Below are 15,000 nucleotides of genomic sequence, written 5' to 3'. Positions count from 1 at the left end.
AGAGCCAGCTTCATAGCGCTTGATGGTTTTTGTGACTACACTTGAAGAAACTTTAAAAGTTATTGAAATGTTCCTTATTGACTGACCTTCATGTCTTAAAGTGATGATGGACTGTCGTTTCTCTTTGCTTATTTCAGCTGTTCTTGCCATAATGTGGACTTGGTCTTTTACCAATTAGGGCTATCTTCTGTATACCACCCCTACCTTGTCACAATACAACTGATTGGCTCAAACGCATTAAGAAGGAAATAAATTAAACAAATTAACTTTTAACAAGGCACACCTGTTAATTGAAATGCATTCCAGGTGACTACCTCATGAAGCTGGTTGAGAGAATGCCAAGAGTGTGCAAAGCTGTCATCAAGGCAAAGGTTGGAAGAATCTCAAATATAAAATATATTTAGATTTGTTTAACACTTTTTTTTTTGGTTACTACATGATTCCATATGTGTTATTTCATAGTTTTGTTGATGTCTTCACTATTATTGTACAATGTAGAAAATAGTACACATAAATAAATTACCCTTGAATGACAACAGTCCATTTTGGGCTCCCGAGTGGCGCAGCATCTCAGAGGTGTCTCTACAGTTCCTGGTTCGAATCCAAGCTGTATAACATCCGGCCGTGATTGGGAGTCCCATAGGGCGGGGCACAATCGGCCCAGTGTCGTCCGGGTTTGGCCGGGGGTAGGCCCGTCATTGTAAATAAGAACTTGTTCTTAACTGACTTAACTTCCTTTTTAAAGAATGAGTCGGTGTGTCCAAACTTTTGACTGGTCAAAAATAGTACGGAATGTCATACTATTTCTGTCCACACAGGATCAGATACATGGGCTACGTGTAGTAAGACAGAGGGGCGCTGTTTCGCTCATTCGGATGCTTTCTCCGATGAGAGAGTTTCAGCCATGCTTAATTGAAGGAAAGTTGTGCACTGTTCGGACGCTGGAATTATTTTGTGACCTATTTTTTTGAATAGGCAGTGCGTCCAATAGGCTTAAAGGAACTTGAAGTCAATTTGCCAAAAATGATATATTTACTCCGCTTCTGTACAGAAATATATTTTAAAAATCACCAGGGAGACTTATCCACAGCGAATCATTAGCTTCTTTTTAAAAATATAGCTGTGGGCTGTTTCAGATGCGTAGCCCTATGCCTATTGTTAAAGGCTGCAATTTGCGCCGAGGGCAACAGGCCTAGCTGATGATTGGCTGTCAGTGTAAAGCGTCTAAGATATATGTGAAGATAATGTCGTTTAAAATGCTGAGACATGAAGAAGAAGAAGAGGAGTATAGGCTCTACTCCAGAATCCACTCGGCTGTCTCCCCGAATGTATAAATTATATAAACTCTCTCCCCTCCCTCTCTGTCTCTCACGCTCTCCCCTCCCTCCCTCTCTCCCCCTCCCCCTCTCCTCCATCCCTCTCTCCCTCTCTCCTCTCTCTCTCTCTCTCCTCCCCATCTCTCTCTCTCTCCTCCCCCTCTCCCTCTCCCCCTCTCTCCTCCCCTCTGTGTCTACCTCTCTCCCTCTCTCCTCCCCTCTGTGTCTACCTCTCTCCCTCTCTCCTCCCCCCTCTGTCTACATCTCTCCCTCTCTCCTCCCCCCTCTCCCCCTCTCTCTCTCCTCCCCTCTCTCTCTCCTCCCCCCTCTCTCTCCTCCCTCTCTCTCTCTCCTCCCCCTCTCCGTAGATACTGAAGGAGTTAAAGGATGAGGAATGGGACATGGGGAATATCGTCTACACGCTGACCAATAGGAGGAAGGGCGAAGGAAGCATCGGCTATTCTGAGAGCCACGACCAGGTACTATTGGCTAGTGATATAATCAATAGGGCTGACGGTCACCGTGATAACTATTGAGAGTGTACTCACAGGAGCAAAGCAGGAAGTAAAAACAAATGTTCTTCAATTCAACTCACAAAATATCCATTCCGTTGCATGAGACACGTCAGTTGGCATCATTTAAATAAACGTTCCAACAGTTTCATCATGTTAAGAGTCCCGCAGAAACGGACTCAGCTGCATGAATACCCGGTGGTCCCGCCAAAGAAAATGTTATTTTATTTTAATGACAAGTGCTATACAAATTAAATGTTATTACTATTATTTATACCCCGGCGCTAGGGGGACTAGACCCCGGCGATAGAGGGACTAGACCCCGGCGATAGGGGGACTAGACCCTGGCGCTAGGGGGACTAGACCCCGGCGAAAGGGGGACTAGACCCCGGCGATAGGGGGACTAGACCCCGGAGATAGGAGGACTAGATCCCGGAGATAGGGGGACTAGACCCCGGAGATAGGGGGACTAGACCCCGGAGATAGGGGGACTAGACCCCGGCGAAAGAGGGTGACTAGACCCCGGCGAAAGAGGGACTAGACCCCGGCGAAAGGGGGACTAGACCCCGGAGATAGGGGGACTAGACCCCGGCGAAAGAGGGTGACTAGACCCCGGCGAAAGAGGGTGACTAGACCCCGGCGAAAGAGGGCGACTAGACCCCGGGGCTAGAGGGACTAGACCCCGGCAAAAGAGGGACTAGACCCCGGCGAAGAGGGCGAGTAGACCCCGGCGAAAGAGGGACTAGACCCCGGCGAAAGAGGGCGACTAGACCCCGGCGAAAGAGGGCGACTAGACCCCGGCGAAAGAGGGACTAGACCCCGGCGAAAGAGGGACTAGACCCCGGCGAAAGAGGGCGACTAGACCCCGGCGAAAGAGGGACTAGACCCCGGCGAAGAGGGCGACTAGACCCCGGCGAAGAGGGCGACTAGACCCCGGCGAAGAGGGCGACTAGACCCCGGCGAAAGAGGGCGACTAGACCCCGGCGAAAGAGGGCGACTAGACCCCGGCGAAAGAGGGCGACTAGACCCCGGCGAAGAGGGCGACTAGACCCCGGCGAAAGAGGGCGACTAGACCCCGGCGAAAGAGGGCGACTAGACCCCGGCGAAAGAGGGCGACTAGACCCCGGCGAAGAGGGCGACTAGACCCCGGCGAAGAGGGCGACTAGACCCCGGCGAAGAGGGCGACTAGACCCCGGCGAAGAGGGCGACTAGACCCCGGCGAAGAGGGCGACTAGACCCCGGCGAAGAGGGCGACTAGACCCCGGCGAAAGAGGGCGACTAGACCCCGGCGAAAGAGGGCGACTAGACCCCGGCGAAAGAGGGCGACTAGACCCCGGCGAAAGAGGGCGACTAGACCCCGGCGAAAGAGGGCGACTAGACCCCGGCGAAGAGGGCGACTAGACCCCGGCGAAGAGGGCGACTAGACCCCGGCGAAGAGGGCGACTAGACCCCGGCGAAGAGGGCGACTAGACCCCGGCGCTAGAGGGCGACTAGACCCCGGCGCTAGAGGGCGACTAGACCCCGGCGCTAGAGGGCGACTAGACGCTAGGGGGACTAGACCCCGGCGAAAGGGGGACTAGACCCCGGCGAAAGGGGGACTAGACCCCGGAGATAGGGGGACTAGACCCCGGAGATAGGGGGACTAGACCCCGGAGATAGGGGGACTAGACCCCGGCGAAAGAGGGTGACTAGACCCCGGCGAAAGAGGGCGACTAGACCCAGGCGCTAGAGGGACTAGACCCCGGCGAAAGAGGGACTAGACCCCGGCGAAGAGGGCGAGTAGACCCCGGCGAAAGAGGGACTAGACCCCGGCGAAAGAGGGCGACTAGACCCCGGCGAAAGAGGGACTAGACCCCGGCGAAAGAGGGACTAGACCCCGGCGAAAGAGGGCGACTAGACCCCGGCGAAAGAGGGACTAGACCCCGGCGAAGAGGGCGACTAGACCCCGGCGAAAGAGGGACTAGACCCCGGCGAAGAGGGCGACTAGACCCCGGCGAAGAGGGCGACTAGACCCCGGCGAAGAGGGCGACTAGACCCCGGCGAAGAGGGCGACTAGACCCCGGCGAAAGAGGGCGACTAGACCCCGGCGAAAGAGGGCGACTAGACCCCGGCGAAAGAGGGCGACTAGACCCCGGCGAAGAGGGCGACTAGACCCCGGCGAAGAGGGCGACTAGACCCCGGCGAAGAGGGCGACTAGACCCCGGCGAAGAGGGCGACTAGACCCCGGCGAAGAGGGCGACTAGACCCCGGCGCTAGAGGGCGACTAGACCCCGGCGCTAGAGGGCGACTAGACCCCGGCGCTAGAGGGCGACTAGACCCCGGCGCTAGAGGGCGACTAGACCCCGGCGCTAGAGGGCGACTAGACCCCGGCGCTAGAGGGCGACTAGACCCCGGCGCTAGAGGGCGACTAGACCCCGGCGAAAGAGGGACTAGACTCCGGCGCTAGGGGGACCCCGGTGATAGGGGGGCTAGACCCCGGCTATAGGGGCACCAGACCCCGGCGATAGGGGGACTCTCTCTCTGTCCATGTTGCCAGGCTCTGGTAGGGGATAGTAAAGTATCTCTCTATGTTGCCAGGCTCTGGTAGGTGATAAGTCCCTGGCCTTCTGGCTGATGGATAAAGAGATGTACACCAACATGAGTTCCCTGATCCCCATGACTCCCGTCATCGACCGAGGCATCCAGCTACATAAGATGATCCGCCTCCTCACACACGCTCTGGGGGGAGAGGGCTACCTCAACTTCATGGGTGAGTTGGGGAGAGGGCTACCTCAACTTCATGGGTGAGTTGGGGAGAGGGCTACCTCAACTTCATGGGTGAGTTGGGGAGAGGGCTACCTCAACTTCATGGGTGAGTTGGAGAGAGGGCTACCTCATGGGTGAGTTGGGGAGAGGGAGAGGGCTACCTCAACTTCATGGGTGAGCTAGGGAGAGGCTGCTTGGTCAGCCCACAAATGACAGATCACGTTTAAATGATGCACACAATATCCGCTTTCCCAGGCCAGTGTTCTTCTTCTTTTCATTTGGGCCAGTAGCTTTCAATTGGAACTGGCGAATTTATCTGAATGTCCAGCCTTGGGCATGCTAATTTAAAAGATGACTAATCATTATTAGTATGGAAGGAAGGCACATTATTTATTTTTATTTTTCCTTTATTTAGCTAGGCAAGTCAGTTAAGAACAAATTCTTATTTTCAATGACGGCCTAGGAACAGTGGGTTAACTGCCTGTTCAGGGGCAGAATGACAGATTTGTACCTTGTCAGCTCGGGGATTTGAACTTGCAACCTTCCAGTTACTATTCCAACACTCTAACCACTAGGCTACCCTGCCGCCCCATTATGAGAGACAGGTCAGGTGAGACCAAATGATGTGCTGGTGCTATCAACTGAAAAAGTGGTATGTCGTTTCCCAATGTGGTACTCTGTAGTGTTTCCCAATGTGGTACTCTGTAGTGTTTCCCAATGTGGTACTCTGTAGTGTTTCCCAATGTGGTACTCTGTAGTGTTTCCCAATGTGGTACTCTGTAGTGTTTCCCAATGTGGTACTCTGTAGTGTTTCCCAATGTGGTACTCTTTAGTGTTTCCCAATGTGGTACTCTGTAGTGTTTCCCAATGTGGTACTCTGTAGTGTTTTCCAATGTGGTACTCTGTCGTTTCCCAATGTGGTACTCTGTAGTGTTTCCCAATGTGGTACTCTGTAGTGTTTCCCAATGTGGTACTCTGTAGTGTTTCCCAATGTGGTACTCTGTAGTGTTTCCCAATGTGGTACTCTGTAGTGTTTTCCAATGTGGTACTCTGTCGTTTCCCAATGTGGTACTCTGTCGTTTCCCAATGCGTTACTCTGTCGTTTTCCACCATCTCCCTAAGATCAATATCATCCCACTCACACACAGGAGAGATGGGGGAGGAGAGAGCAAAGAACAGAGACCGGGAAAGAGTTAGTTATGAAATGGAGAACGGTTTTGTTGGTAAATCATATACAATTACATAGGAGAGGAGAGGAGAGGAGAGGAGAGGAGGGGAGGGGAGGGGAGGGGAGGGGAGAGGAGAGGAGAGGAGAGGAGAGGAGAGGAGAGGAGAGGAGAGGAGAGGAGAGGAGAGGAGAGGAGGGGTGGGGAGAGGAGAGGAGAGGAGGGGAGGGGAGGGGAGGGGAGGGGAGAGGAGAGGAGAGTTCACTAAGGTCAGACAATATTAATATTAACTTCACCCCACAACTTTTCTCTCTCTCTGTCCTCCAGACTACAACATACAACTGTCTATTTAAACTCTGTCTGTCCTCCAGACTACAACATACAACTGTCTATTTAAACTCTGTCTGTCCTCCAGACTACAACATACAACTGTCTATTTAAACTCTGTCTGTCCTCCAGACTACAACATACAATACAGCTGTCTATTTAAACTCTGTCTGTCCTCCAGACTACAACATACAACTGTCTATTTAAACTCTGTCTGTCCTCCAGACTACAACATACAATACAGCTGTCTATTTAAACTCTGTCTGTCCTCCAGACTACAACATACAACTGTCTATTTAAACTCTGTCTGTCCTCCAGACTACAACATACAACTGTCTATTTAAACTCTGTCTGTCCTCCAGACTACAACATACAGCTGTCTATTTAAACTCTGTCTGTCCTCCAGACTACAACATACAATACAGCTGTCTATTTAAACTCTGTCTGTCCTCCAGACTACAACATACAACTGTCTATTTAAACTCTGTCTGTCCTCCAGACTACAACATACAATACAGCTGTCTATTTAAACTCTGTCTGTCCTCCAGACTACAACATACAGCTGTCTATTTAAACTCTGTCAGTCCTCCAGACTACAACATACAATACAGCTGTCTATTTAAACTCTGTCTGTCCTCCAGACTACAACATACAATACAGCTGTCTATTTAAACTCTGTCAGTCCTCCAGACTACAACATACAATACAGCTGTCTATTTAAACTCTGTCTGTCCTCCAGACTACAACATACAACTGTCTATTTAAACTCTGTCAGTCCTCCAGACTACAACATACAGCTGTCTATTTAAACTCTGTCTGTCCTCCAGACTACAACATACAGCTGTCTATTTAAACTCTGTCTGTCCTCCAGACTACAACATACAACTGTCTATTTAAACTCTGTCTGTCCTCCAGACTACAACATACAACTGTCTATTTAAACTCTGTCTGTCCTCCAGACTACAACATACAATACAGCTGTCTATTTAAACTCTGTCTGTCCTCCAGACTACAACATACAACTGTCTATTTAAACTCTGTCTGTCCTCCAGACTACAACATACAACTGTCTATTTAAACTCTGTCTGTCCTCCAGACTACAACATACAATACAGCTGTCTATTTAAACTCTGTCTGTCCTCCAGACTACAACATACAGCTGTCTATTTAAACTCTGTCTGTCCTCCAGACTACAACATACAACTGTCTATTTAAACTCTGTCTGTCCTCCAGACTACAACATACAGCTGTCTATTTAAACTCTGTCTGTCCTCCAGACTACAACATACAATACAGCTGTCTATTTAAACTCTGTCTGTCCTCCAGACTACAACATACAACTGTCTATTTAAACTCTGTCTGTCCTCCAGACTACAACATACAATACAGCTGTCTATTTAAACTCTGTCTGTCCTCCAGACTACAACATACAATACAGCTGTCTATTTAAACTCTGTCAGTCCTCCAGACTACAACATACAATACAGCTGTCTATTTAAACTCTGTCTGTCCTCCAGACTACAACATACAACTGTCTATTTAAACTCTGTCAGTCCTCCAGACTACAACATACAGCTGTCTATTTAAACTCTGTCTGTCCTCCAGACTACAACATACAGCTGTCTATTTAAACTCTGTCTGTCCTCCAGACTACAACATACAACTGTCTATTTAAACTCTGTCTGTCCTCCAGACTACAACATACAACTGTCTATTTAAACTCTGTCTGTCCTCCAGACTACAACATACAATACAGCTGTCTATTTAAACTCTGTCTGTCCTCCAGACTACAACATACAACTGTCTATTTAAACTCTGTCTGTCCTCCAGACTACAACATACAATACAGCTGTCTATTTAAACTCTGTCTGTCCTCCAGACTACAACATACAATACAGCTGTCTATTTAAACTCTGTCTGTCCTCCAGACTACAACATACAGCTGTCTATTTAAACTCTGTCTGTCCTCCAGACTACAACATACAACTGTCTATTTAAACTCTGTCTGTCCTCCAGACTACAACATACAGCTGTCTATTTAAACTCTGTCTGTCCTCCAGACTACAACATACAATACAGCTGTCTATTTAAACTCTGTCTGTCCTCCAGACTACAACATACAACTGTCTATTTAGCAGGGTTCTCACAAGGAGCTTAAAAGTACTTGAATTTGGCACTCTGAAATTAGAATACTGGAATACATTGAAAGTCTGATATTTTCTCAAGTTGGTCATTCAAAAGCACTTGAATTAAAATGAGAAGAGAACACGTAATGATCTAGTATGAAAAATATTATAAAAATGTATGTATCTTGCAAATTAATTTCCAGGCGGACTACAGAGTTTTTTTTTTCTCTCCTCGCTGTGGTTGCCAGGCGAGCTCGCTCATTCCACCCACACTGCCTCTCAGCCAGGCATGTACAGAACTGACTGATTAGTCTTCGCCAAACATCACATCGATGGCAAAAATCTCAATTCAATCCTGCCTTTTCTGCTTTATGGAACATTTCTGGGATCATTTATTTCAGCTCATGAAACATGGGACCAACAGTTTACATGTTGTGTTTAATGATATATACAGTACCAGTCAAGTTTGGACACACCTCCTCATTCAAGGGTTTTTCTTTATTTCTACTATTTTCTACATTGTAGAATAATAGTGAAGACATCAAAACTATGACATAACACATATGGAATCATGTAGTAACCAAAAAAGTGTTAAAACAAGTGAAAATATATTTTAGATTCTTCAAAGTAGCCTTTAATGACAGCTTTGCACACTCTTAGCATTCTCTCAACCAGCTTCACCTGGAATGCTTTTCCAACAGTCTTGAAGGAGTTCCCACATATGCTGAGCACTTGTCAGCTGCTTTTCCTTCACTCTGCGGTCCAACTCATCCCAAACCATCTCAATTGGGTTGAGGTCATGTGATTGTGGAGGCCAGGTCATCTGATGCAGTACTCCATCACTCTCCTTCTTGATCAAATAGCTCTTACACAGCCTAGAGGTGTGTTGGGTCATTGTCCTGTTGAAAAACAAATGATAGTCCCACTAAGCGCAAACCAGATGTGATGGAGTATCGCTGCAGAATGCTGTGGTAGCCATGCTGGTTAAGTGTGCCTTCAATTCTAAATAAATCACATCACCTCCTCCTCCATGCTTCACGGTGGGTACCACACATGCGGAGATCATCCATTCACCTACTCTGCTTCTCACAAGGACACGCCGGTTGGAACCAAAAATCTCAAATTTGGACTCCAGACCAAAGGACAGATTTCCACCAGTCTAATGTCCATTGCTCGTGTTTCTTGGCCCAAGCAAGTCTCTTCTTCTTATTGGTGTCCTTCAGTATTGGTTTCCTTGCAGCAATTCGACCATGAAGGCCTGATTCACACAGTCTCCTCTGAACAGTTGATGTTGAGATGTGTCTGTGAAGCATTTATTTGGGCTGCAATTTCTGAGGCTGGTAACTCTAATGAACTTATCCTCTGCAGCAGAGGTAACTCTGAGTCTTCCTTTCCTGTGGCGGTCCTCATGAGAGACAGATGCATCATAGCATTTGATGCTTTGTACGCATTAAGAAGGAAAGACATTTCACAAATTAACTTTTAACAAGGCATATCTGTCAGTTGGAGAATCTCAAATATATTGTGATTTGTTTAACACTTTTTTGGTTACTAAATGATTCTATATGTGTTATTTCATAGTTTTGATGTCTTCACTATTATTGTACAATGTAGAAAATAGTATAAATAAAGAAAAACCCTGGAATGAGTAGGTGTTCTAGAACCCTGGAATGAGTAGGTGTTCTAAAACCCTGGAATGAGTAGGTGTTCTAGAACCCTGGAATGAGTAGGTGTTCCAAAACCCTGGAATGAGTAGGTGTTCTAAAACCCTGGAATGAGTAGGTGTTCTAAAACCCTGGAATGAGTAGGTGTTCTAAAACCCTGGAATGAGTAGGTGTTCTAAAACCCTGGAATGAGTAGGTGTTCTAAAACCCTGGAATGACTAGGTGTTCTAAAACCCTGGAATGACTAGGTGTTCTAAAACCCTGGAATGACTAGGTGTTCTAAAACCCTGGAATGAGTAGGTGTTCTAGAACCCTGGAATGAGTAGGTGTTCTAAAACCCTGGAATGAGTAGGTGTTCTAAAACCCTGGAATGAGTAGGTGTTCTAAAACCCTGGAATGAGTAGGTGTTCTAGAACCCTGGAATGAGTAGGTGTTCTAGAACCCTGGAATGAGTAGGTGTTCTAGAACCCTGGAATGAGTAGGTGTTCTAGAACCCTGGAATGAGTAGGTGTTCTAGAACCCTGGAATGAGTAGGTGTTCTAGAACCCTGGAATGAGTAGGTGTTCTAGAACCCTGGAATGAGTAGGTGTTCTAGAACCCTGGAATGAGTAGGTGTTCTAGAACCCTGGAATGAGTAGGTGTTCTAGAACCCTGGAATGAGTAGGTGTTCTAAAACCCTGGAATGAGTAGGTGTTCTAGAACCCTGGAATGAGTAGGTGTTCTAGAACCCTGGAATGAGTAGGTGTTCTAGAACCCTGGAATGAGTAGGTGTTCTAGAACCCTGGAATGAGTAGGTGTTCTAGAACCCTGGAATGAGTAGGTGTTTCTAGAACCCTGGAATGAGTAGGTGTTCTAGAACCCTGGAATGAGTAGGTGTTCTAGAACCCTGGAATGAGTAGGTGTTCTAGAACCCTGGAATGAGTAGGTGTTCTAGAACCCTGGAATGAGTAGGTGTTCTAAAACCCTGGAATGAGTAGGTGTTCTAAAACCCTGAAATGAGTAGGTGTTCTAGAACCCTGGAATGAGTAGGTGTTCTAGAACCCTGGAATGAGTAGGTGTTCTAAAACCCTGGAATGAGTAGGTGTTCTAAAACCCTGGAATGAGTAGGTGTTCTAGAACCCTGGAATGAGTAGGTGTTCTAGAACCCTGGAATGAGTAGGTGTTCTAAAACCCTGGAATGAGTAGGTGTTCTAAAACCCTGGAATGAGTAGGTGTTCTAGAACCCTGGAATGAGTAGGTGTTCTAGAACCCTGGAATGAGTAGGTGTGTCTGAACTTTGACTGGTAGTGTAGTTCACCTTGTTTTCCACTGTGTCTCTGAACCCAACCAACCCACACAGTGTCAGGTGTAAAAAATGTCTCCCACTTTGACATTGTGAGCATGTGGGAATTGGCCCTGAAGAGCCACACGAAGGGGGACGGACACCAGGTCTACATTATGAAGGGGACGGACACCAGGTCTACATTATGAAGGGGACGGACACCAGGTCTACATTATGAAGGGGACGGACACCAGGTCTACATTATGAAGGGGACGGACACCAGGTCTACATTATGAAGGGGACCGACACCAGGTCTACATTATGAAGGGGACCGACACCAGGTCTACATTATGAAGGGGACCAACACCAGGTCTACATTATGAAGGGGACAGACACCAGGTCTACATTATGAAGGGGACAGACACCAGGTCTACATTATGAAGGAGGACAGACACCAGGTCTACATTATGAAGGAGGAACAGACACCAGGTCTACATTATGAAGGAGGAACAGACACCAGGTCTACATTATGAAGGGGACAGACACCAGGTCTACATTATGAAGGGGACAGACACCAGGTCTACATTATGAAGGGGACAGACACCAGGTCTACATTATGAAGGGGGACAGACACCAGGTCTACATTATGAAGGGGACAGACACCAGGTATACATTATGAAGGGGACAGACACCAGGTCTACATTATGAAGGAGGACAGACACCAGGTCTACATTATGAAGGGGACAGACACCGGGTCTACATTATGAAGGGGACGGACACCAGGTCTACATTATGAAGGGGACCGACACCAGGTCTACATTATGAAGGGGACCGACACCAGGTCTACATTATGAAGGGGACCAACACCAGGTCTACATTATGAAGGGGACAGACACCAGGTCTACATTATGAAGGGGACAGACACCAGGTCTACATTATGAAGGAGGACAGACACCAGGTCTACATTATGAAGGAGGAACAGACACCAGGTCTACATTATGAAGGAGGAACAGACACCAGGTCTACATTATGAAGGGGACAGACACCAGGTCTACATTATGAAGGGGACAGACACCAGGTCTACATTATGAAGGGGGACAGACACCAGGTCTACATTATGAAGGGGACAGACACCAGGTATACATTATGAAGGGGACAGACACCAGGTCTACATTATGAAGGAGGACAGACACCAGGTCTACATTATGAAGGGGACAGACACCGGGTCTACATTATGAAGGAGGACAGACACCAGGTCTACATTATGAAGGGGACAGACACCAGGTCTACATTATGAAGGGGACAGACACCAGGTCTACATTATGAAGGGGGACAGACACCAGGTCTACATTATGAAGGGGACAGACACCAGGTCTACATTATGAAGGGGACAGACACCAGGTCTACATTATGAAGGGGACAGACACCAGGTCTACATTATGATGGGGACAGACACCAGGTATACATTATGAAGGGGACAGACACCAGGTCTACATTATGAAGGAGGACAGACACCAGGTCTACATTATGAAGGGGACAGACACCGGGTCTACATTATGAAGGGGACAGACACCGGGTCTACATTATGAAGGAGGACAGACACCAGGTCTACATTATGAAGGGGACAGACACCAGGTCTACATTATGAAGGAGGACAGACACCAGGTCTACATTATGAAGGGAACAGACACCAGGTCTACATTATGAAGGAGGACAGACACCAGGTCTACATTATGAAGGAGGACAGACACCGGGTCTACATTATGAAGGAGACAGACACCGGGTCTACATTGTGAAGGAGGACAGACACCAGGTCTACATTATGAAGGGGACAGACACCAGGTCTACATTATGAAGGAGGACAGACACCAGGTCTACATTATGAAGGGGGACAGACACCAGGTCTACATTATGAAGGGGACAGACACCAGGTCTACATTATGAAGGGGGACAGACACCAGGTCTACATTATGAAGGGGACAGACACCAGGTCTACATTATGAAGGGGACAGACACCAGGTCTACATTATGAAGGGGACAGACACCAGGTCTACATTATGAAGGGGACAGACACCAGGTCTACATTATGAAGGGGACAGACACCAGGTCTACATTATGAAAGGGACAGACACCAGGTCTACATTATGAAGGGGACAGACACCGGGTCTACATTATGAAGGAGGACAGACACCGGGTCTACATTATGAAGGAGGACAGACACCAGGTCTACATTATGAAGGGGACAGACACCAGGTCTACATTATGAAGGGGACAGACACCAGGTCTACATTATGAAGGAGGACAGACACCGGGTCTACATTATGAAGGGGACAGACACCAGGTCTACATTATGAAGGGGACAGACACCAGGTCTACATTATGAAGGGGACCGACACCAGGTCTACATTATGAAGGAGGACAGACACCAGGTCTACATTATGAAGGAGGAACAGACACCAGGTCTACATTATGAAGGAGGACAGACACCGGGTCTACATTATGAAGGAGGACAGACACCAGGTCTACATTATGAAGGAGGACAGACACCAGGTCTACATTATGAAGGAGGACAGACACCAGGTCTACATTATGAAGGAGGACAGACACCAGGTCTACATTATGAAGGGGACAGACACCAGGTCTACATTATGAAGGAGGACAGACACCAGGTCTACATTATGAAGGAGGAACAGACACCGGGTCTACATTATGAAGGAGGACAGACACCAGGTCTACATTATGAAGGAGGACAGACACCAGGTCTACATTATGAAGGAGGACAGACACCAGGTCTACATTATGAAGGAGGACAGACACCAGGTCTACATTATGAAGGAGGACAGACACCAGGTCTACATTATGAAGGAGGACAGACACCGTGTCTACATTATGAAGGAGGACAGACACCAGGTCTACATTATGAAGGGGACAGACACCGGGTCTACATTATGAAGGAGGACAGACACCAGGTCTACATTATGAAGGGGACAGACACCAGGTCTACATTATGAAGGGGACAGACACCAGGTCTACATTATGAAGGAGGACAGACACCGGGTCTACATTATGAAGGGGACAGACACCAGGTCTACATTATGAAGGGGACAGACACCAGGTCTACATTATGAAGGGGACCGACACCAGGTCTACATTATGAAGGAGGACAGACACCAGGTCTACATTATGAAGGAGGAACAGACACCAGGTCTACATTATGAAGGAGGACAGACACCGGGTCTACATTATGAAGGAGGACAGACACCAGGTCTACATTATGAAGGAGGACAGACACCAGGTCTACATTATGAAGGAGGACAGACACCAGGTCTACATTATGAAGGAGGACAGACACCAGGTCTACATTATGAAGGGGACAGACACCAGGTCTACATTATGAAGGAGGACAGACACCAGGTCTACATTATGAAGGAGGAACAGACACCGGGTCTACATTATGAAGGAGGACAGACACCAGGTCTACATTATGAAGGAGGACAGACACCAGGTCTACATTATGAAGGAGGACAGACACCAGGTCTACATTATGAAGGAGGACAGACACCAGGTCTACATTATGAAGGAGGACAGACACCAGGTCTACATTATGAAGGAGGACAGACACCGGGTCTACATTATGAAGGAGGACAGACACCAGGTCTACATTATGAAGGAGGACAGACACCAGGTCTACATTATGACATTTTCTCTACAACAACCTCCAGAGATGTTTTGTCAATCACCTCATTCACTGTGATATTCTGCTTTATAAGTCAGCAGCTCCTGCCGTTCTGGTGACAGGCGACACTAACTAAAGCTGCCAGTTGGATGCTTTTTCGTAGCTATTAATAAGTAGTCGATTTTCTAATGCCCAATTAAAAACAGT

The 15,000-nt window shown here is 47.8% G+C and overlaps 1 protein-coding gene across 2 annotated transcripts in view; it reads left to right on the top strand.

The window, feature by feature from the left end:
* LOC110510287 (1,4-alpha-glucan branching enzyme 1a) overlaps positions 1-15,000 on the top strand; it is a 157,014-nt gene that overhangs the window by 107,935 nt on the left and 34,079 nt on the right. The window contains exons 11-12 of one of the 2 annotated variants that reach the window (XM_036968271.2): positions 1,685-1,795; positions 4,406-4,577. In XM_036968271.2, the coding sequence (XP_036824166.1) occupies positions 1,685-1,795; positions 4,406-4,577 (283 nt within the window). The remainder of the gene's footprint in view (positions 1-1,684; positions 1,796-4,405; positions 4,578-15,000) is intronic. The other variant, XR_016493168.1, reaches the window with a different exon arrangement.

The sequence above is a fragment of the Oncorhynchus mykiss genome, chromosome 29 (assembly GCF_057628025.1).
Source record: "Oncorhynchus mykiss isolate SJ-2025 chromosome 29, ASM5762802v1, whole genome shotgun sequence".
NCBI classification, from domain to species: Eukaryota; Metazoa; Chordata; class Actinopteri; order Salmoniformes; family Salmonidae; genus Oncorhynchus; species Oncorhynchus mykiss.
This window is presented reverse-complemented; position numbering and strand designations above follow the sequence as displayed.